Here is a 25,096-nt window from a genome sequence, read left to right as displayed (position 1 = left end):
TTAATCTTAGTAATAATGATTACGAAACTACCATTGTCCACCATTCACCAGTGAGAGAGACCTTGACATTTGTGAGGATGGCGTACAGCAGGCTGATACGCTAGGGCTTGTCGACATGAGGAAAGAGGATTTGCTGGAACTTTTGAAAAACATTAGGATAGATAAGTCACCAGGGCCAGATGGGATATATCCAAGGATATTACAGGAAGCGAGAAGAGATTGCTGTGCCTTTGGCAATGATCTTTGCGTCTTCACTGGCCACAGGAGTAGTGCCATGTCATTGGAGGGTGGCAAATGTTGTTCCTTTGTTCAAGAAAGGGAGTAGGGATAACCCTGAGAATTACAAGCCAGTGAGTCTTACTTCAGTGGTGGGCAAATTACTGCAGAAGATTCTTAAGAGACAGGATTTATGGGCATTGGAGAAGCATAGGCTGATTAGGGACAGTCAGCATGGCTTTGTGAGGGGCAGGTCGTGCCTCATGAGCCTGATTGAATTTTTTGAGGATGTGACAAAGCACATTGATGAAGGTAGAGCAGTGGATGTTGTGTACATGGATTTTAGTAAGGCATTTGATAAGGTTCCTCATGGAAGGCTCATTCAGAAAGTCAGGAGGCATGGGATCCAGGGAAACTTGTGGATTCAGAATTGGCTCACTCACAGGAGGCAGAGGGTGGTGGTAGATGGAGCGTATTCTGCCTGGAGGTAGGTGACCAGTGGTGTTCCACAGGGATCTGTTCTGGGACCCCTCCTCTTTGTGATTTTTATAAATGTCTTGGATGAAGATGTGGAAGGGTGGGTTAGTAAGTCTGCAGATGACACAAAGGTCGGTGGTGTTGTGGATAGTGTAGAAGGTTGCTGTAGGTTACAACAGGACATTGATAGGATGTTCGACCTGGAAAAGTGTGAATTGATACACTTTGGAAGATCGAATTTGAAGGCAGAATACAAGGTTAATGGCAGGACTCTTAGCAATGTGGAGGAACAGAGGGATCTTGGGGTCCACGTTCATAGATCCCTCAAGATCCCTCAAGGTTGCCGTGCAGGTTGATAGAGTTGTTAAGAAGGCGTATGGCATGCTGGCCTTCATTAGTCAGGGTATTGAGTTCAAGAGCCGCGAGGTAATGTTGCAGCTCGATAAAACTCTGGTTAGACCGCACTTGGGGTATTATGTTCAGTTCTGGTCACCCTATTATAGGAAGGATATGGAAGCTTTAGAGAGGGTGCAGAGGAGATTTACCAGGATGCTGCCTGGATTGGAGAGCATGTCTTATGAGGATAGGTTGAGCGAGGATAGGTAGGGCTTTTCTCTTTGGAGTAGAGGAGGATGAGAAGTGACTTGATAGAGGTGTACATGATGATAAGAGGCATAGATCGCGTGGACAGTTAGAGACTTTTTCCCAGGGTGAAAATGGCTAACACTAGGGAGCATAATTTTAAGGTGATTGGAGGAAGGTATAAGGGGGGATGTCAGAGGTAAGTTTTTTTACACAGAGACTGGTGGGTGCGTGGAACGTACTGCCAGCAGTGGTGTTGGAGGCAGTTACATTAGGGACATTTAAGAGACTCTTAGATAGGCACATGAATGATAGTAAACTGGGGGGCTATGTGGGAGGGAAGGATTAGATAGATCTTAAAGCAGAATAAAATGTCAGTGCAACATTGTGGGCTGAAGGGCCTGTAGTGTTCTGTGTTCTAAAACCTCATCTTGTTCACTAATGTTCCTTGAGGGGAGACGCTCTGTCGTTGTTACCTAGATGGGGCTTCAGACCTGCAGCAACATGCTTGACCCCTTGCCTTTTCAAATGGCTGTGCAATTTGCATCATAATTGCTATGTTGAAACAGAAAACATTGTGGGAGCACCTTCACTAGAAGGACTGCACGAATTCAAGAAAATGCCTGCTTCACCACACCACCTCAAGGACAGTTAGGGATACCAACAAAGCCCACATCCCAAAATATGAATATGAAATTCAATTGCTGACCATGGACCTCATGTTCTAATAGAAATTATGTGCATTTATCCACACAGCAGTGACTGTAGTTGATTGTAAAGCGCTTTGGAATAGTCTGAGGGTGGTTTGGACGGCACATAAGTCAAGGTTTAGCCCAGAGATGTGATATAAACCCATAAAATGGAGAGAAATGGCTTGGAACTCCCCATGTTTGTCAATTCATTCCTTGTGGATATGGACAAAGGAAATTGATAGGGTGTATTGAGTCTAGCATGGAACTTCCAATGTTTTGAGTAAGGCAACAATACAGTTGTATTCTGTCTTCCAAATCTGGATAAATAGTTCTTCAAAAATGACCCTGACAAGATGTGAAGGCTCAATTGTGGGTGGAATCCGTCCCTTTTTCTTCAGACAGCCATTTCTGTCATTTGCAACACATATGCATACTTCTATTGTGTAAATGTATAACATTGTGACTCATGGTAATTGCTTCTTTCCCAAATCAGTGGTCTTTGGGTATGCTAACTAAATATATGAAATGGAGGACAAAGATCATTGTTTCCCCCAGAGGGAGCAGTCTGTAACTGTAGGGTCAAATCTTACTGCCAAGAACTCAGTGCGCACATTTGCCACCCACATTTCCCCTAGATAATGCCTTTAATTTGGTCCGGATGCAGTGGGCCTATCTTGCTGACCCCATTGGGCCTGAGTGGTTCATTGCAGAGTTGAGCCCTTGAAACATCTCTTACAGTTTTGGTAGCAATCAGAGTTCTGCCCATAATTTTGCCGACTGTCAAAGCTACAAGAATTAATGTCTCAGACATTCAAAGACATTTCAGAAAACTGCTACAAATTAGGTAAATTAAATTTCATCTTTATAAAAACAAAATTAGCTAAAAACACTAATAATAAAAATGCAGAAATAATTATTGAAAAGGCTTCCCCTTTGCTGTCTTCTCTGCAGCTGTATGATCTCCATTGAAATCAATGGAGTCACATATCTGTGCCATGCCTAGTCTTGGGGATCCAGCAACTGAGCTTCTTAACCAATTACCGTGCCCATTACTGTCCATGAAGTCTGGAAATTCAGCATTAGACAATGCATGCATCAAACTCCTGGACTTTTAATTAATCGGGTAAATACAAGCAACTCCATTTGAAACTACTGGAATCTAACGGCAAATTGTGGACCATGATATTTCCTTTACAAACTGTTGTCCAACATGAACAGATAAACTGACAGCATTCTATAGTTAAAAGTGGTCCTTGCATTTTACCTGATGAATGTAGTTTCTTCGAAGTCTGCAGTGGTTTATATTTCATTTTCTCTGGGAAAATACTGAATCAATCATAATGTCAGCTTAATATTCATTTTCTTTGTTCTGGAGGAAGCTGGTGGTTTAGTGGTTTGTCTGAGAAAATTTAAAACCCTCTGCTTTTTCTTATAGCCACAAATGAGTTACGTTGCAAGTTTAACCACACACCTGCTGCACTGTGTATGGGTTGCAAATGGCAGGAGGTTGTTTGTGCAAGTGAAACTGTAATTCAGAATTTGGCTATCTTTTTCTTCTTTTCTCTTGTTAAGCTGATAATATAATATCTGTTTGAATATCAATAAGGCCATGTTTATTACCCATTCCCATTTTAGTGAGCACCTTTCTTAAACTGCCGCAGTTGATGTAGTGAAAATATACCATAGTGCTGTTAGGTAAGCAGATGTTAACCTAACGACACTGAAGGAACAGTCCTACATTTCCACATCTGGATAGTGCATGATTTAGAAAGAAGCTTGGAGATAGTGGGGTCCCCATTGTCCTTCCTGCTTGTCTTTTTAGGATTTAAAGGTTGTGGAATTTGGGAGATGTGGTCAAAGAAACTTTGTTAAGTATAACAGTGAATCTTCAGTTCTGCTCCAGTAGAGGCTTAAGTGATTGTTCAGGGTGTTGGATGAGTTGACAGATTGTTTTTACTTTAATGATAGAACATAGAACATTACAGCACAGTACAGGCCCTTCAGCCCACAATGTTGTGCCAACATTTTATCCTGCTGTAAGATCTATCTAACCCTTCCCTCCCACATAGCCCTCCATTTCTTTATCATTCATGTGTCTATCTAAGAGTATATTAAATGTCCCTAATTTATCTGCCCCATAACCTCAGCTGGCAGTGTGTTCCACATACCCACCACTCTGTATAAAAGAAAACTTACCTCTGACATCCCTCATTATACCTTCCTCCAATCACCTTATAATTATGCACCCTCATGTTAACCATTTTTATCCTGGGAAAAAGTCTCTGACTGTCCACTCGATGTATGCCTCTTATCATCTTGTACACCTCTATCAAGTCAGCTCTCATCCTCCTCCTCTCCAAAGAGAAAAACCCTAGCCCACTCAGCCTATCCTCTTAAGACATGCTCTCCAATCCAGGCAGCATCCTGGTAAATCTCCTCTACACCCTCTCTAAAACTTCCACATCCTTCCTATAATGAGGTGACCAGAACTGAACGCAATACTCCAGGTATGGTCTAACCAGAGTTTTATAGAGCTGCAACATTACCTCGCGGCTCTTGAACTCAATACCACAACTAATGAAGGCCAACCCACCATACGCCACCTTAACAACCCTATCAACCTGTGCGACAGCCTTGAGGGATCTATGGACATGGACCCCAAGAACCCTCTGTTCCTCCACACTGCTAAGAGTTCTGCCATTAACCTTGTATTCTGCCTTCAAGTTCGATCTCCTGAAGTGTATCACTTCACACTTTTCTGGGTTGAACTCCATCTGGCACTTCTCAGCCCAGGTCAGCATTCTAGCAATATCCTTTTGTAATATACAGCAACCTCCTACACTATCCCCAACACCACCAACCTTTGTATCATAAGCAAACTTACTAACCCACCCTTCCACATCCTTATCCAAGTCATTTACAAAAATCACAAAGAGCAGGGGTCCCAGAACAGATCCCTGCGGAACACCACTGGTCACCAACCTCCAGGCAGAATATGCTCCATCTACCACCACCCTCTGTCTTCCATGAGCAAGTTAATTCTGAATCCACACAAAGTACTGCGCTTCTCGGTTATTATTGGAACTGCACACATTTGCACAATTGCAGGATTTAACATCACATTTCTGATGTGTCTTGTAGATGAGGGAAGGCTATAGGGGGCCAGAAGGTGAGTCAGTTTCTGCAAGATACCCAGCTGCTCACTTGGTCTTTAGCCAGTTAAGTTTCTGATTGATAGTAACACCCAGAATATTGAATTTGTATTTTCTACAATGGTAGCACAGTAAACTGCTAAGGGAGCATTGTTAAGCACCCCACCACCTGCATTGTTTGAGATTTTTCGGGTCCATTTACCCTCAAGGTCTGGCTGCTGCAGCCGCCCCACCCCTGAGCTGCCAAATACCCTATTGGTGGCTTTCTGATGTCAAAGATCTTTGAACAGCTTTTAAATTGCTCTAGTCAGAAACGCTTAAACCAGCTAAAAGGATTTAAATGAGTGAAAAATAACTATTCAAAAAATATCTAAAAGTACTTTTAATTGCAAATTAATTTTAAATAGAAACATACTGGATTTCTGGCTGAATCCAGCAGTGGAGAAGGAGGTGAGATTCACCAGTATCCAATGCCCAGCTTGTTCCTGATGTGTAGTCAGAGAAGTCAAAATAAAGCTAACTTGAACACTGCAGTTATCCAGCGCATCTCCACAAAACAGCCGGCTGTAGGACAATGGGATCCAGTCCACTGCCCTCTAGGAGATTGTTATTGTCACTTAACAACCAGGCCTGAATGCCATTCCCTTTTTTGTTAGGAGTTACATATGGAATTTCTGTTGAACCAGCATAGTACCCCAAGCTTAATGTCAATGATAAAGAAAAGAATGTGTCAGGTTTATGATGACTGATAGTGGTAGAATATAACTCTCCTGCTGTTAATGGACCCAAGTGCGTCATTGATCTGTTTTGATCTGTTGTGTTTATTCTGCATCTGTGCTAATCAGAGGGTACCATTGAGTAAGAACATTATCTTTCTGAAAATGGGACTGTTTTTCACATGGACTTCTGGTGATCACACACCTACCAGTACTATCATGGTCAGACGCAACTGAAACAGATAGATTGTTGAGAGTGAGTCAAGTAGGTTTTTCCCTTACCTTGGTTCATCTGCCACCTGCTATGGCAGGTGCCTTCTTCAGGACTTTGCCAGTTTATTTTGAAGTGACGAAACTGAGTGAAGTCCCCCAGTCATCGTACGTTTTGTCTCCTTCCTGCCCTAATATCCCACATGTTCGGTGTGAAGGAATACTGAGTTATCAGCTGTCAGATGGTAATCAGCAGGATGTTTCCTTGCCACGTTTATCGATGTTTTCTGTTCCTTTGTTGCACTGATTCGTGGTTTATTATGGCATATTATATATAGAGTCATACAGCATGGAAACAGGCCCCGTGGCCCACCAAGTCTGCACTGACCATCAACTACCCAACATTAAGCCTACCTTAATCCCATTTTATTATATTCCCCAAATTCTCATGAGCTGCTGCCAGGTTCTACCACTCACCTACACAGTAGTCAATTTATAGTGGCCAGTTAACCAAGCAACCCATACCATTTTTTGGGGGATTTTGGAGGAAACCAGAACATCTGGAGAAAAGCTACACGCTTAGAGGAAGAATGCGTGAACTCCACTCAAACAGCACTGGAGGTCAGTATTGACCCCGGGTAAAGCAGTGGCTCTACTAGCTGTGTCGCTGTGACACCCTATATGCACATATTTTTAGCAGAAGAATGGAATTTTGATATGCCAGAAAGGAACCCAAACTAGACTCCATGCTACCTCCCCTCAAGTTATGCTGTTGTAGTGTGTGTTGCTAAATGGCCTTTATGTATTTTAATTCTTATATAGTTATCTGTATATTGCAGTATAATACTGCAAAACGTAGTCAGAACCTTCATTGGGATTGTGGTGTTTACAGTAACAGTTTGAGCACAAATATAGCATTTCTTTTAAATACAAGCTTTTGAAATATTCACAGGCATTGTAATGCATTTGTGAGCTATTAACTAACAATTGGTTCTGCTTATCTTCACGCTAAAAGGCAGTGAGGCCTTTGATCAAAAGAGTCCACTGTTGTTGAAAATGCTGGTGAACAAACTATGTCCCAAAATAACCACATCCAGCAATGATGACTTCATGTTTAGGATGGTGGAATAAGCTGCAGTACACCCCAATGAATGTGAGCAACGTGCATAGATTCTTTCAAAAGTCAAATACATAACTCTGTACTTTGGATTTTTAAATTCTGTCACAAGACATAGGGAATAAAAACCAGCTTTACTTACAGAAATGTCATTGATAGATTGGTAACATTTTAAATGATTTAATGGAAAATAATGTAAATCTGCTTGGTCCTAGCCACTTTTCTCGCCCAAGATAGTCTCCAGCCTGAAAAGTGTCAGCCAGTTTTCAGAGAGCAATAGTTAAACAAGATGACTTCCATGGTTAGTGTGAAATGGAAAGGAACCAGAATGTAAAAATGTTGCTAATGCATTGCTAAGCACAACTGTCATAGACTCTTTATTTTCTGCCAGCTTAGTAGGCTCAGTTTAGTGACAATTCTTAGCACTTGCTTGTTTTATGCACCAAACTTGTTTGACAATTAAACCAGCCATTTAGACAGAAGAGTCTCACCACTGTTTTATTACCTTGCAATTAAATCCATAATTGAAATAATCTTAGGCTATGCTGCAAATTTACCTACATAAGAGTTAAAGATTAAACTTTCTGGAATGAAGAGAAGTGGGAACCATTTAGGAAAGTGGTCATAAGGAACCAAAATACTTCCAGCAAAAATAAAAAGCTTCAAAATGCAGAGAGGCTTTACCATTTTTAACTTAAAGTGTACAGATGAATTGAAAGACATAATGGATGTCAATAGCCTTGAAGTTACCTAAACTTCGAATGCTGGCCACTTGCATATAATCTTATCTCATTTTAAAGATTCTTTGAGTTTTTCTTTAAAAATGAAGTTTTGCAAATCTGCACTTGCATTTTATACTAATTGAGAGGAAAATATGGTCCTCAAGCTTTGATTTGTTATACTTGAAGACTGCAGAGTGTTGTAATTGATGACTGAATATTTCTCCTTCACGTATTCTGTACAGGATTATTTTGATATAGTGAAGAATCCTATGGATCTGTCGACAATAAAACGGAAGCTGGATACTGGGCAGTACCAGGAGCCATGGCAGTATGTAGAAGATGTATGGTTGATGTTCAACAATGCATGGTTGTACAATCGCAAGACTTCACGTGTATATAAATACTGTACAAAATTAGCCGAGGTCTTTGAGCTTGAGATTGATCCAGTCATGCAATCTCTTGGCTACTGCTGTGGACGAAAGGTAAGATCCTTTATATCAAAAAAAAACTAAGGTGCTTTGTGATAGAGAAAATACTTAGTGTACAGTTTGCATCATGTCTATTATATTTTCTTCTGTCAATGGTTTGATTTTGTTTTTAATCAATTGCTTAATTGTAATTAAGAACTCTGCCAATTCTAGACAAAGTCTACACTACGTTATCACTAGTGTAAATATGAAGAGTAGTATTCATTTACTAGCATCAGAGTCTGTCAAATAAAATTTGAGAAATGTTTTGTTTGCCTGTCATCTGCTCCCACATACCTTACCCTCGTTTTTCACTTTCATTAACATTTTGTGCAAACTAATTGTAGAGCAACAAAAAACTGCAGATTTTGGAAATAGGAAATAAAAGCTAAGTGTTGTAAATACTCAGTGGATTAGGCAGCATCTGTGGAGAATTATCTCTCAAAGATAACTCTACTGCTGTTGGGGAACGGTTTAAACTGGAATGGTAGGGGGTTGGGAACATAAGCAGGGTGACTAAGGAGAGAAAATTGAGGACAGAAATGAAGGAAAGAACAGTAAAAAGCAAAACTGGAAGGCAACAAAATCAAGGATGAGACGCAAATAGACTTACAGTGCAAATAAAGGTGATTAAAATTAGCAAAAAGGCAAGCCTAAAGGCTTTGTATCTTAATGAACAAGCATTCATGATAAAGTAAATGAACTACCAGCACAGAGGTAATCAGGTATGATCTGAAGCCGTTAGAGAGACATGGTTACAAGGACATCAAAACTGGGAACTTGACATTGGGGATACTGATGTTGGAGGTAATATATTGGCACAGCAGAGGATTGGCTAACAGGCAGGAAGGAACAAGTAGGAATGAAGGCATCCCATTTAGTTCGGCGAGCAGTGGGGTGATACAGGGTATTTGCTGGGACCACAACTGTTTACAATGTATATTAATAACTTGGAGGATGGATGTGAAGTGGGAAAGTGTTAAATTCTCCAGAGCCAGTATCCTTCACCTTTGTAGATCCATTTTCACAAAAAGCCTGAAGAAACTTGTTGCCCTGCGTATATTGTTTATCTTAGTGCTGCAGATTTTTTCGTAGTCCTGTGGTCTATATTCTGCAATAAAATTAGCAAGATTAAAGTTAGTAAGAAGCATAGATTGTTCACTTTACTGTAGTGCTGAAAAGGCCAAAGTTGCTGCATTTAATTTGTTTGCTCCTGAACTGAATTTAACTCTCTGACACAATTGCCACAGTTTTGATCAGCTAAAATTGTTGTTTTGCATTTTCTTTTTCTTAGTACGAGTTCTCCCCTCAGACGTTGTGCTGCTATGGAAAACAGTTGTGTACAATCCCTCGCGACGCCACGTATTTCAGCTATCAGAACAGGTAAGGAAATAGTGGGATGGGGGTGTTGCACATTGTGTTGAGGGAGGATGGAAAAGATACAGAATGGAAATTGTTCTCTTAGTGACAAACCAAGTTCATTGCCTAGTTGTAGGTAAACTTTAGGAAAACATCATTTTGATTATTTCTGTGGCATATTTCTATTTAGGTACAATTATGTTATAAATCTAGGATTAATAAAGCCTTTGGGAATGGAAGCCAACGAACTAGGATCTGTAAGAGATGTAACTGTGAACTATTTAATGCTATGACTTATTTGAGATTTTGCCGTTTTAGTTAGTAGAGAGGTAGATGTCACACTGTGTGTTGTGCAGTCCTTATTCCTATATGCTAAATGTACTCGTGTATGTTTGTTTGCACAAAATTGCCCTTTTAGGGCTAGATTGTGGGATTGTTTTTGCTCCTTTGGGTTTATAGTAGCATTTGAATTATTGTATGGGTGGGGAAGATCTGGAACTTTGCAGTTAAGTATGTTATTAAGAACAATGTTTATTTTTAAGTTTAATCAAATTTTATAAACTATTTCTTGTCACATTTTGGCTCCTTTACAAAATTAGCTTGTTGGAAGATGTAGAGTTCACATTCCATATTGTGCATCCTTGTTCCCAAGTGTGCTTGTAGCATCCATTAACGTGATGTTTTTTAATAAGCTAATGAGTTTTGTGGCTGGGCAGCTGAAGTTTCCAACACCTGAAAAAGCAAGAGCAGAAGGTGGAAATTTGAAAAATGCAGATTGAAATAAACTCAGGTTCAGCCGCTGATAAAATTGTCAGAGCTTGTTCCTAGACCCCCTGACATTTTCAGTTTGGTTATGAAAATTAAAGAGTAAGTTTTCAACTAGATATGCATTCATCTGTTTGCAATAAATGGAGCTGATCCTCAGCCATCACATTGCTGGCTGGTCACTGTTACATGTTCACCTGAGGGTTTCATCCTAGGACTGGATAACCATAGAGCTATCCTTGAATCCAAACGCTGACCCCTGTGAAAAATTCTTAAAATAATCAATGCAGCGAGAGAGTCAAAGTAGTGAAGCTCTGCAAGGAGGCTGTCTTTAACAGAATTGTACATAACATTTAACAGTACATGGTAGACCACTTAATCATCTGCGCCTGTGGCAGCTCTCTGAAAGAATCACCTGTTTCATTTCCCACCTGTCCACCTCACTCTACACCCACCTCCCTCCCCACAATACTGCCACCTTTACATCTTTTAAAATGTCTCTTTTTTTCAAATATGTATTCACTTCTCTTTGAGATGTTACATAATCTGTTTCTACCAATCCTAGTTGGGTACTCTGTGTGCCACGGGTTCTTGTATGGAAAATATAATTCTTTTGACTTCCATCTTTGTTCTTTCACAATTTATTTTGAATTGATGTCCTCTAATTAAGCAGGAAAGGTAAGCCTTTCTTTTCAATGCACTTTATGTTGTAGAAAAATTGGATCCCTTTGTCCCAGTGGACAGAATTCCAGTTTCTCAACTCTTAAGAGCTTTCCATCTTTGTAGCAACCAGTCACTTAATGTCTTGATATCATTCCAAAGGAAAGCACCTAAGACTGGATACAATATTCTAACAAGAGCCTAATTGGTCATTTACTCAGTATAACCTCTGGTTTGCTGCTCCCTGTCCCTATTTTCAGAATTACAGAGCAATTTTGTTTTTAACTGGATCATCAACTTCCTGTTTTTTTTTAAAAAGATTATTTGTGTCGCTTCCAATAGTAAACATATTTCTATCTTATGTTTGTTTCCAAAGAAGAACAGTGGTGGTGGATGGGTGGAGGAATGCACAGTCAGTAGAGTGGCCTCCCACTTCAGCTCTTAAAAGGCAAGAGCTTTGCCTGTATACAACTTTAATCAAATCTCATGAATCAGAACTTAAACTAATTTTGTTGTATTATATTCATTGCCATGACTGTTGTTGAAATGTTAGTACTTATTGCACCCAAATACTTTGATAAACAGAGTAGATTGGCAGGGCTTGTTAGTATATGCTGAGGAAATGAACAGATTTGTGTGTGTGTGTATATATATATATATATATATATATATATATATATATATATATATATGTGTGTGTGTGTGTGTGTGTGTGTGTGTGTGTGTGTGTAGAGAGAGATCACTTTAGAATCAAACAGTGATTAGAAGAGCCAACTAAATCCAATCAACATTTCAGTTGTCTGATTGTGTTTTTGAATTTGCAACTGTGGTAATTAGCAGTTACTTTTTCTAATTAACTAGCAGTTAATTAGTAATTAACTGTGGTAACTAGCATAAATTATACTTTTATGCTAGTAGATAGACCAAGGCAAAGGCATTTAAAATACTAGCTGCATTTTAATCACGATTGCTGAATATTTGACTTATTTTTGTATGTCTGAACCCACTTGACAGAATTTTTAAATTTGGCTCATTAATAGCAAATTCAAATCTAAAAAGCTGGGAATTAAAGGAAAAAGCACTTTAGAAATGTGGACAGAGGATTTAAGTGACTTAACCTGAAATGTACATGGTTTGTCATCCAAGAGTTCCAATGATCCATTCTTGAGTTAGTGAATCTTGTTGTTTGAAAGTGTTATAACCGAACTGCAACCATATAGACCAAAGCCAGCTTATTGTTGTTGAACTTGAGTATTTCTGTGTGCAGAGCTGTGGCTGTGTGAGCTGCTGGACAGAAAGAAATCAGAGGCAAGGTTTTAACTGGCACCAGCAAGGAATTTAGGATATGCTAAGTCCCAGATATGTTCTTCGCTGTTTCTGTTTTAAAGTATGTATCTTTACTTCAAAAACCACTCTCTATGTATAGTTTTGCCTTCAGTAAAATATCAGACTGCAAGTGTTTGATATACCTAAACAACACTCTGATACTACCAAGTAATTTGCAAGGCTTACAATATCTCTGGTAATGTTCTGAGGACTCATTTTTAAGCTGGTGTATAAATCAGAAGATCTTGGTTAACAGAGTCCTGATGAGCAGCATGTCTGCTAGTATCAGACTGCCATGTTAGGATTCTACGTGAGAATTCAGATTCGTATTACATTGTACAGATTGATGAAGACAAAATCAGTTGACACAGTAGTTAGAATTTGGATTTGGGATTTTATTGCTTCTATATATCAATAAACCCATTTGACATTGCATTTTAAAGTATATGCTGTGCAACTCAATTAAATTTTTTTTTTCCTTCCAGAATGACAATTTGCTGTTATTATTTGAGTGAGTGTGTGTATGTATCCTGTGTGTGTTCAGACAAGTGAATGAACTTCCTGGTGCCATTCAGAACCTTGCAGTGAGGCAGGAGCTTGGGTGTGTGTGAATGAGAGAGCCAACAAGAGGGCGTCAGCTCACGCTCTTCATCCACCTATTGGTTGTTTCTTGTTTCTTTACGGTCATGTGGACACAGTTGAATTCACAGCAGTGCCAAGTTTTACCAGAAAGCAGCATCCAGTCCTAACCATGGACAGCAAGATTGTCCTAAGTATGGAATAACCTTTTGAAAGTGTGGTTCCAGTGAAAGTAAGAGAAATTTGATTTCACACAAAAGCCCACGTACAATTTCATAAGTGCTTAATATCAGGAATTACATTCACATATATTACAGTTCTTAGGAATGCCCATGTTAAAACTAAAGCAAAAAGGTTTGGCCAGGTGCAAACCCATTCAGTTAAACAATGGGATTTTTTGTTTATCTGTAATTACCAGAAAGTTAAAGCAAGTTGAACAGTTGAATGCCATAGTGGCTATACCTATAGCTAGGAAAAGAGTCCCCAATAGAATCATGATACCTAAGGTAAATTGTGTTAATTGACATCAGTTCTTTAATATAAGGGCTGTGCATTTGACAAATCATTTCCTGTTACTTCATGTTGCATTGGAACAAAAAAAATGTATTATTCTACATGACAGTCTTTGTAAAATTCCATTTTAAAAATAAAACCACCTGATAATTAAATCTTTTATAGGAACCACACATTTGCTTAAGCTAAGGGTGCCATGATATTGAGAATATATTCAAGTTCAGTTCAGACTGTCTTGCTAAAATTAAGTGGTATTAGTGACTAAGGATGTTTCTCAAACAGTTGAAGGAGCTCTTGTTTCTGTTCTGAATCTGCTAAATTAAATCACTTTAGAACTTTGCAGCCACTATTTTGAGTACTATTAACCTAGAGAATTTACTCTTATTTCAAGATTCCTTTCCACCAATGTTACCTCTGGTAGGTGGATTTGGTTTTGTTTTATTACCGTGCAATGTTAGAAAGGGAATTGCATCTCTGGAGTAAATACTGCAATGTAACCAACCGTTATGTAAAGATTGCCCTGAGTATAAAAGTGTATAATGACCCATTACAAAACTTTCCAGAACATTATCCTGTATGGCAGTGCATTATAGCACTATTATCCATCTTAAGGCATCTCAATTATAGTTTTTTAATTATTAGTGCATGTATGAGCTACCTGTGCTTACAGCAAAAGGTATGTAGCAACACCTGAATTGCACTATGTCCAAATCTGAGAAGTGCAAACAAGTCTAAGCTGAGGCAGGCATGAGTGCTTTGTTTAAGATACAAGAGAATCCACCGCTGGGATAAGCTGGCAGTATCATTAACCTCCTGTTGCCTGATCCAAGGAGCATCAGAGAAAAAGGTCACTCTGAAGCTGTCAGTAACTGGCTGCCCTGCTTCCCTGCACCATCCTGAAATTGCATGCCTGTGTGGAGCTACTTGTGCATTCTGCCCCACATCCCATTATGTACTTGTGCAAAAAACCAATTTGGAATCTCCCTGTTACACCAATGACTTGATAACCATAAATGCATGGGAACAGAACTGAAAGGTAAGTCTGCTTTAAATAAATTAGCGTGTTAGGCAGTTCTTTTTGTTAGGGCAGAAACAAGTCTTTAATTCTGAATACTTGTTCCAATTTGTAAATTGTAGGAATTATTTTTTTGTTTTACTACATTCTTAGGTTGTGGCACCCTTAGTTCTAAAATGATCTGTATATGTCTTCTGTGTAATATTTGGTACTGCTTTGTGGATGCATTCACGTTCCCTTTGCTCACCCCTCACCTTCAAACTCCTGTGAATCTTTGTCTTGCATAGTTACCCTTACTATTACTACAGGTGACCAGATTTGCTTTGTTCTGTGGCCATGCAGCTTATCGCAGCCCAGCCCAGCCAGCTTCTTTGTTATTTTATCACTCAAATTTTTAGCATGCATTTGGGTTTTCTAATGGTCTAGAGTGCATAGTCAGGTCTAGCATCATTTCCAACTTCATTCAGATTTCAATAACTGCAAACAGTTTAAGGAGCTGAATTGTAAATGTTCACGTTTTTTATTAGAACTTTTCCTAGGATTTAAACTAAAAGCAAAATCAGAAGATTCTAGAAAATTAGTTAGGAACCTTAAAAGGAAGCAATAGGAATTTAGGTAGAGGAGTAAGCTGTTAAGCCTGCACCACCATCCTTATCAACAGGCACTGTAGGGAGATCTACAAACCATGCCTGACTAAAGGGCTTTATTCTGCCTTACCTGAGCAATTTTAACATGTGGTCTCCAGATCAGGCTTGGATGTTAACTCCACATGGAAGGCACAAGCTCAGCTCAGTAGTTTGTAGGATTTTTCTTTATTATAAACTCACCCATCTAAGCCATGAGACAGATTATAAAATGTTGTATTATATGTGGTGGTTGTGCCACAACAGATTTCTTAAATCACCAAGCACTCGTGACTGTTCAGAAACTCCAAATGCTGTATGTAATGTGACATTCAAATATTAATCGAGGATTTGAATGATGGCATGTACATTTGTGATATCTGTCAATTTAATATAATGCTAGTACAAGTTTGTCCTATTTTGGCAATTTGTTTGCCAAGGCATTTTGTAGAATGACTAGATTTAGGAATCTGGCCATTTTTTGAGGGGATAAACATTTGGGAGGGGAAGAAAAATATATTAAACTTAGTTACAAGTCAAATATTCGTAAACTATTTTGAACTGTAGAATGATTTACTTGCACATCGCAAATTTTCTCCACATGGGGCTTTGCATTTTGATCCCCACCTTGCCCAACTGCTGATTGTAATGACACCAGGTTTCCCCCAACCCCCCCCCAATACTTAAAAGTACTCCTCATGGATATACTATACTATACCTGGACCATAAAACACTGCACAATCACGCTGGGTTCATGCTATTGCAAGCCAGAATTACATCCCTCACCTTCAATGTTGCCTGTTGTAAAGCTTGGCTCTAGACATAAGCAGGAAGGAAAGCAAGCTCTCTCACTTGTCTGGGCAAAATTTGCAATGTGTTGATTGAATTTCTGGACACCAGCAAACAGTTCAGAATATTGATTGAGGATTCAGCTTGGGAAATCGGTTCTTAACTTATTTAGGGGAATTCTCATTGGCAATTAACAAAATCAGAAAGGAAATATGAGACTGCCAGAACATGGTGCAGTCATGGGTTTATTGCCCTTCTGCATAAACACAGTAACCATAAACTACCCCAAGAAACATGCTAAATTTTTTGGTTAAAGCACTAATGCCAATACCAATAATCCAAAGATGCAACATGCCCATGAATCAAATTTTAATGATTTAATTATGTAGTGGTGTTGCTTTTTAACCTATCCAATGAGACCAAATGCTAATCTATGCTTTGCCTTGGCTTTCTGCTCTGTGTTGTCTTGGTGTTCCGTCTTACTTTGTCTGTGCTGTTTGTTCCTTCCCCTTTTTTCTTAACCCTCCCCTCCCCATTGTCCACATTGACCTGACCCAACCCTGGTAAAACACTGACCCGTAATCTCATCAATCAACCAACCAAACCTCTCGCCGTGGTGATCTGCCCTCCTCTCTGATTGGTGGCTCCGTTGCTGGGCTGGCTGTGTTGTGTGGACGAACAGTTCACCCAAATATGGCCTTCTTGCTGACAGGTATCACTTCTGTGAGAAGTGCTTCAATGAGATCCAAGGCGACAGTGTCACTCTGGGTGACGATCCTGCCCAGCCGCAAACGTAAGTAACAACTTTATTTGTTTCTGCGTGTTGTCGTTTCCTAATGGAATTAGCGATGGCCAATTTTATCCTTTAATCTCCTCATTTTGAAATAAATATATCCTGAACTGAGAACTTGTTTTCTCAAATATCCCCTGCTGTGCAGGACTGGAATATTTTTGGAACCATGACCTGAGATGAATAAAAGTAAAACATTGGTGGGACTTCTACATTGAAAATTTCACCATTGAGGAATAACAGTGGTTCTTGAATGTATAAAAAATGCTGAATATAATTAAAATGCTTAGAGGTGAGACACTAATGTCATTAATTCTGTCATCTTTGTGAAGGAAGATACTCTTGAATCTTCCAAACAAATGAATATTGGATATCAGAATTCTTTTGATCATTAGAATATTTCTTGTAACCTGGGGACAATCTCTGTTTACTGGAAAGCAGCTGTTTATTCCTGAAGTAGAACTTGTATAACATTAATCATTCAAGTGGTCTTGCATGAAATGAACTCAAACATTGTATATGAGACCACATATGAATTCCCTGTATTTTAACTTCTATCTCCCCTGTACTTTACGTAATTGGTTCTGATATCCATCACCTGTTTTCGTTGCTTTCACTGAACCTATCCCTCCACAAACAATCTAACTAAATTGTGAAAAACAACGGAGACACATTCCAGAGGAGAGTTTAATACTTTCCATTGTAATTCTCTTTTGCCAGTGAAGTATATCTTGGTTATTGTTTTAAGGTTGCTATAGAAGAGAGAAATGGTGGCTATAACCTTGGTTCTTTCTCTTCAGTTGGTAGCAAGAGGCCTTTAATACTGGGAAATGTTAGTCGTCTTATTTCATTAGTTTCAAGTCTTTCTGAACAGTTCTTTCAATAGTTGAGAAGGTTTTCTTCAACTTACAAATGCCATAAATTTACTGTTTAACATAGTATGCAGATTGGTAAATGCATCGATGCTGATTAATCTACCATTGGTTGTTCAGTGCTCTGAAGGGTGAAGCTCATCCTGAGGTAAACTGAACATTCATCTCATTCCCATGATGCTTCCTCCTCTCTGCGTCACATCCTCCAACTGTCTCCTAATTATCTCTGTGTTTTTGCTTTAACTTAACCTGGTCAACAACAGTAATGGATTTGTCTGAATGACTTCCTCACCATTCACCAACTTTGATGTATGCTTTCACGTCCCACTATCAATATTTACTTCACCTGACTCTAAACTTTTCTATATATTTTTAATATATATCTATGTAGGATAACCCATCAGCTTCTCTCTTTAAAGCAGAGGGGATCAGATTTCTGTCCCAAAATTTAACCAGCCTTATGGCAGGTGTCTGTATCACTATCTGAAGATTTCCTTTGTATCCAATGATCCAAACTGGACTGGGATATTGGTTAAGGTACAGTCTGACTAGAGTATTGCACAGTTTCAGTCACTTGAATTCCACTGACAAACAGTATAGCTCATCTCAATATGTTAGTTGGTTGGTATTCAATGTTAACTGCTGAGTTTGTTTTTGCCTATGTAGCTTCATATTTGCTGACACTTCTCTGACAGGATTGGCTCTTCACTTTTTGAGGAACATTAATCAAAACACAGGTGTCCATGTGCTTTAAATGGTTTGAGTTTGGAGAGATCTTTAAATACTCATCCTCCACCTGAACATAATACGATAATAAGGCCCATTACCACAGTGTTAGTTTTGGTTACTGCACTTCAAATGCCACTCGTTGCTTGAAAACCTGAGCTGTTTGATATACAGTTCCATTTAACTGCATCTGCTTTTCAAGACATTCAGCTCTTAAGAAGTCTCACCCTTTTTTTTAAAAGGATGTGATATGTAAACAAGTGTGCGAGGGCCATCATGCTATCACATCTCTCGCACAACAAGTTATTTGCTAGAGTTCTGCCTGCCAGAGTCAAAGATGCACTTATAGAAAACCTCTGCAGGAAACGGTGTGGTTTCACACACAGATTGTTAACGACACCATTATAGTGACGTTCCTCATTTAAGTGGCAGAAGTTTTAGTGTGTTTGGGTAACATTGTTTACCCATGCCTCTCAGTCTGTTCCTTTCCGGAATTGAACCCCTACAAAAGGCTGCAGTTCTGGTGAAATGATTCGACATGGATAAAGTCAGCCACAGTCATGGGATGGGAGAGACTCATGGTTTGGTATCAAGATTGTACCAGTGTGGCAAACCTGTTTCCTTGTGCCATTAGACTAGATCCTGCACTGTACACTTTACCAGAGTCAGCTGGGAGCAGCACTAAGCAGCAAGGGGTTAACCAGTCTATCAATGTTGATAGACTTGAAGCATGCTCATTCACCGAAACCCTCTTGTTAACCTAGAAATGAAGTGGGCAAAAACCAATGTACAGATGACTGAAGAGTGTGCCGCCTGAATGAAGCTCAAGCAGCAGGTGACACTGAGTGGTAACATTGTTCATTTCTCTCTCCTACAATATGCAATGTACATGAAGCAGCAAGGCAGAAATTAAAAGACAACTCTCAATTATATGTAAATCTGTGGAAAAAGCTTGACAGACCCACTTGTTTCTCCAGCATTACAATGGCAACAAAGGTTGGCCTCTCTGACGTATACAACCTCCCTATCCAGATGCATCATGGCTTGGTACGGCAACTGCTCTGCCCGAGACTGCAAGAAACTGCAGAGGGTTGTGGACACAGCTCAGCACATCATGGGAACCATGGACTCTGTCTACACTTCTCGCTGCCTTGGTGAAGCAGCCAACATAATCAAAGACCCCACCTACCCCAGACATTGGGCAGAAGATGCAAAAGCCTGAAAGCATGTGCCACCAGGCTCAAGACTATTGAACAGTCCCCTAGTACGATAAGAATGGACTCTTGACCTTACTGTCTACCTGCACTGCAGTTTCTCTGTAATTGTAACACTTTATTCTGCATTCTATATTATTTCCATTGTACTACCTCGATGTACTGATGTGATGAAATGATCTGTATGGATGACATACAAAACAAAGTTTTCACTGTACCTCAGTACAGGTGACAATAAATAAAACAATTTTACCAATTATTTTTTACCAATTTTTACTGCTGTACAGCTCAAAAACATGGTCAATGACAGTACTATTTTTTATCCTTGGTAAGTCAGTAAGTAATAGTAAAATTATGTTTTTCAAAAAGGAACAACTGTGATGTATCTTTACTCTGAAGTTAATCACATATCTATTGACGTTAATGGCAATATATGCCTTCAGTATTGTCCAAGATGGTCATCCACAACCAACGGCAGAATCACTTCCAATTCCAGAACTGAGTCGTGCAGGAAAATCTTCAGCTTGATAACCACCATGCCGTGCCATTTACTTTCAACATGATGCTACACAGAGTGATGAAATGCCCAAGCAGGAGTCGGTTTACTGAATCAGGGTCAACCAGCCGTCACTGCATGTCATCTAACTAATAAATCTGCCAAAAGCTCTCATGGCCACAAGAAGCTCTCCCCGAATCTATGCACTGGGGCCCTTTGCTGAGATGGAGAACATGGACTTAGCTCCAGGTCCTTTAGCCATCAGCGAATCAGGAAGCTGTTCAAACCACACCTTCTGTCCGTCATATAACCCGTCAATGTTTCTGACACTTCACAAAAGTTTGCCTTTCTGAACAGCAAATGGCCTCTGATCACCAGGGCACAAGCAGCAGTATGCCACCAACTTCCCAGTTGCTCTACAGGAAACTGGTGCCTCGGATGCAAACTGTTGAGGCTAGCACCAAACATCAGTCTTGGACTGTTGGCAGCAGGGTGATATGCTCAGAATTGTTTGGTATCAACTTATTGGCTATGCTCCAGCCTGAGGTAAATGACTGAAGGAAAAAATATTGCTTCTGAAAATGAGAGCTATCAAAATAGCCCTTGGTGTTGAAACTCTCAATAGCTGTTTGAAGCCTTGAGAGAGATGCATTCCAACCACATGAATAGATGGTGCATAGTCCTCCTTACTTTCAGTTATGGTGTTATCTTTTCTGCTGTAGGAATAGGTTGAGGCTGACAAACTATTTGAATGAGATGCTTTTAATTAATACCCTGGGTGAGGTTAGTTTTCCCTCGTATCCAACATACCTTCCATTCGAGTTTTTGGCATTCTGGCTTTTTAGTCTGCAAGCTCAGTTTAAATGCTGGTATTTAAAGTGCCAGTCAGAAACTCTTCATTGATCAGGACAATTCCAGCTTCTTTGGTTGTGACATCTCAGCTGGCTGTCACAATCTAGTTCATAGAGGATTCATACAGCAAGTCAAATATCATTGAACCCTGCAGCACAGAAGAACATCATTCAGCCTGTGGTACCTGTGCCAGGTCTTTGAATGTGTTAATCAGTTTGAAAACTCCTTTGTTCAGAAACAGGCTTAACGATTCAGGTTGAAGACCTTTTGTCAGATCTGTCACTGACCTCTGTCTTTACAATACCAATACCAATACCTCTTGCACTGTTCCAACAAAGCTCAATGTAAACTGAAAGAACAGAATCTCATCTTCCAACTAGGCATATTATAGCCACCTGGACTCGATGTTGAATTCAACAATTTCAGTTAACCAGCCTTTACAGTTGGCATCAGACTGGCCAGATATAAAGAAAGGTGCCTGACCTGCTGGATATTTCCAACCTTCTGCTTTATTCTGATTTCTAGCAACTGTAGTGATCTGCTTCTCACAGTTCCAGCATTTTTACTCTCTGTCCTCTGTCCTTATTTATTTCCTCCAAACAGAAGAATGAATCTATTAAATAAATATTAAATTAATATTAATGAATCTCATTGAATCATATAAAATTCTTATGGGGTGTGACGGGGTGGATGTGGGGTTGAACCAGTGGTGTCTGCCTCCGTTCAGGACACAGATGAGAAATTTCTTAGCCCAGGGGGAAGTGAATTTTTGGAATCTTAAGAAATAGCTATTAAGAGAATCAGGGGGTTAGTACAAGAAAGTCACACTGATGTAAAAGATCTTATTGAATGACGGAGAAGACACAAGGAGCTATATGGCCTACTCCTTTTTTTTCCTTATCAGTTTCAATCAACAAACCACCCTTTATGTCATGCAGTCTCTCTTGGTCTTCATCCTATCATGGACATTCCCTTTGTTCTCTCCACCCCTTCCCCTTCTCTGCAACTTAAAACTGGTTTGATTTTTAACTTTGCCTGGTTCTGTTGAAAGGCCATTGACCCAAAATGTTACCTCTGTCTCACTTTCCACAGATGCTGCCTGACCTAATCAACACTTCCAATATTTTCTGTTTTTATTTCCTTAGAAGTAGATTTGTCATTTCCCCATAAGGAGGGATAAGAATTTAAGGGGGGGGGGGGGGGTGTCTCAAATTGTTGTCATGAAACTCATGCTGTTTAAGATTGTTTGTGAAGGCCTGGATACAAGCCACCTACGTATACATCAGCCACATAGATTGTGTCCCAGTTTATTGTCACAACAAAATTGACTATTGCATGGAAGTGGGGACAGATGCAAATCTGGTAAATATAGTATGTAATCTTTGTACTAAAAATCTTGAATTGTATGCAAATGGCTTATCTAAACGCTTTGTTAATGTTCTACTTTTCCTCAGAACCATTTCAAAGGATCAGTTTGAAAAGAAGAAAAATGACACATTGGATCCTGAGCCGTAAGTGTTCTGGTTTATCATTCTTCCCAGGCATTTGGAATTATTATTTCACCAATATTGAGTCACTCACTTTATTTCTAAGTCTATAGTTGGCTATTCTAGTTCCCTGTTCCATTTTGAATGATCTGACTGCTGTAATGAGTACTCTTTGGGAAGTGCTAATGAATTGTGCTAATAATTTAAATATATACTTTGTAGTTATTGCACCCTATCTTTTAATAATTTAATGGCAAATTTGGCCAGAAGATAAATACCTGGCTTCCACTATGTATGTCTGACCACTAATTCAGTTCCAGGCTTTCTGCAGAATTGCTACGGGTTTATATTGCTCTAAAGTTGAATTAGGTATTTGGTAAAGTTACCAGCTTGAATTAATGATATGCAAAGATAACTATGTGTTTGCAGAATTGGCACCTGAAATTTTATTTCCTTATTTTAGATTTGTTGAATGTAAGGAATGTGGGCGCAAAATGCATCAGATCTGTGTACTCCATAACGAAACTATCTGGCCTTCAGGGTAGGTACTGTTTCGGTGGTAGATTGCATGCTTTTTAATTGATCTTTGGATTAAAGGATTACAAACATGACAATATTAGGCCCATTTGATATCTTTTTCATAAAACGTCCACCCTTTATTTTCTCGCCGTTCCTGCAATGAGTATTGAACTCATGCAACCCTCAACTCATAGTATACACTGTTTGTTAATCCTCTGTTTTGCTTAATGCTTTGTAAAGTCTGTAAAGGTTTATTTGGTTCTCCTCTGCACACAGTTTTGGTCCTCTTACCTAAAAAAAAGATAAATTAGCATTGGATACAGTCCAAAAGAGCTTCACCTGACCAATTCCTGGAATGACAGACTAAACAGGTTGAGTCTGTATTCGTTAGAATTTAGAAGAATGAGGGGTTGACTTTATTCAGACATATAAGATCCTGAGAGGGCATGACAGGGCAGATGTGGAGATGTTTTCACTGGAGGGAGAGTCTCGAATGAGGGGACACAACTACAAGATAAGAGGATTGTCATTTAAACTGGAGTTGGGTAGAAATTCTTTTTTGCAGAGGGTGGTGAATCTCTGAAATTCTCTACCCAAGAGGGTTGTGGAGGTTGGGTCAGCAGAATTATTTAAGGTGGCAGTAGATAAACTTTTGAAAAATTAGGGAATTGAGCGCTATGGGGAATTGGCACAAAAGAAGAGTTAAGGCCGGCAAGGGTCAGCCATGATCATGTTGAATGGTGGGGGAGGCTTGAGGGGTCTGATGGCCTTTTCCTGCTCCTATTTTCTTGTGTCCTTGTTTCCTCTGACAAGGCAAGAATTTTGGTGTTTTCCTTGCCTTGTTGTGCATCACGTACATGTTGGTCTTAACTGGGTTGTTTCTTTTTTGAGTTCAAAGAATCCTAATTTCTGGTCAGGTAGTTCTTTTAAAACCAGTTCTAACTCTGCACAGCTAGGCATGATCCTGGCTGGAATGGATCCCATGTGCTGTCAACCAGAACTGCACCTGGATGGTTACCAAGCTAGTGCAGATCCTATCATGGCCTCAGGAAGGGTGCTGTTCAACTCAGTTGGTTTGACAACATAACATTGTATATGCATTGTTGTTTCCCCATTGGCACACTACAGCAAATATATTCTAAGAACTCTTAACATCTCCTATCTTGGTCTACTTTGCATTGCCACTGAGACTCTGAGTGCTTTAAATGTACCAGGAAGAACCACCAACAACAACATGAATTAGTAAATCTCACAGTCAAACACTGGGGTTGACCTAGTGAATAACCATGTCCCTTCCAACTTTGCTGCTGTTACAACTACAATGATGTTCCTTTAATCCAGCCAGGTTCTAATTCTTGTCATTAATACATACACAGTAAGGATTCTAAGGGATAGGATTTATGAACACCTTGAGAATCATGGACTGATTAGGGACAGCCAGCATGGCTTTGTGAAGGGAAGATCTTGCCTCACAAGCCTGATAGAGTTCTTTGAGGAGGTGACCAGGAAGATTGATGAGGGCAGTGCGGTGGATGTGGTTTACATGGATTTTAGTAAGGCATTTGATAAGGTTCCTCATGGTAGGCTTTTTCAGAAGGTCAGAGGCCAAGGGATCCAAGGAAGCTTGGCTGTGTGGATTAGGAATTGGCTTGCATGTAGAAAGCAGAGGGTTGTGGTGGAGGGAGTGCCCTCGGATTGGAAGGCAGTGACTAGTGGTGTCCCGCAGGGATCGGTTCTGGGACCTCTACTTTTTGTGATATTTATAGATGACTTAGATGAGGGGGTGGAGGGCTGGGTTAGTAAGTTGGCGGACGACACTAAGATAGGCGGTGTTGTGGATAGTGTGGAGGGCTGTCGGAGCTTACAGAGGGATATTGATAGGATGCAGAGCTGGGCTGACAAGTGGCAGATGGAGTTCAATCCGGAGAAGTGTGAGGTGGTACACTTTGGAAGGACAAACTCCAGGGCAGAGTACTGGGTGAATGGCAAGGTACTTGGCAGTGTAGAGAAGCAGAGGGATCTGGGGGTTCATATTCACAGTTCATTGAAAGTTGCCTCACAGGTGGAAAGAGCAGTTAAGAAGGCCAATGGGATGTTAGCTTTCATAAGTCGCGGGATTGAGTTTAAGAGCCGCGAGGTGATGATGCAGCTTTACAAAAC

At 39.8% G+C, this 25,096-nt stretch overlaps 1 protein-coding gene across 1 annotated transcript in view; it reads left to right on the top strand.

Annotated features, from left to right (window-relative positions):
• Positions 1–25,096, top strand: part of LOC127573201 (CREB-binding protein-like) — a 117,744-nt gene that overhangs the window by 71,292 nt on the left and 21,356 nt on the right. Inside the window, exons 18-22 of the mRNA XM_052021201.1 lie at positions 8,127–8,366; positions 9,646–9,734; positions 16,693–16,773; positions 22,385–22,441; positions 22,881–22,958. Coding sequence (XP_051877161.1) covers positions 8,127–8,366; positions 9,646–9,734; positions 16,693–16,773; positions 22,385–22,441; positions 22,881–22,958 — 545 coding nt within the window. The remainder of the gene's footprint in view (positions 1–8,126; positions 8,367–9,645; positions 9,735–16,692; positions 16,774–22,384; positions 22,442–22,880; positions 22,959–25,096) is intronic.

This window comes from Pristis pectinata, chromosome 8 (genome assembly GCF_009764475.1).
Source record: "Pristis pectinata isolate sPriPec2 chromosome 8, sPriPec2.1.pri, whole genome shotgun sequence".
Classification (NCBI taxonomy): Eukaryota; Metazoa; Chordata; class Chondrichthyes; order Rhinopristiformes; family Pristidae; genus Pristis; species Pristis pectinata.
The sequence above is the reverse complement of the archived record's forward strand: the minus strand, read 5'-3'. Positions and strand labels throughout refer to the sequence as shown.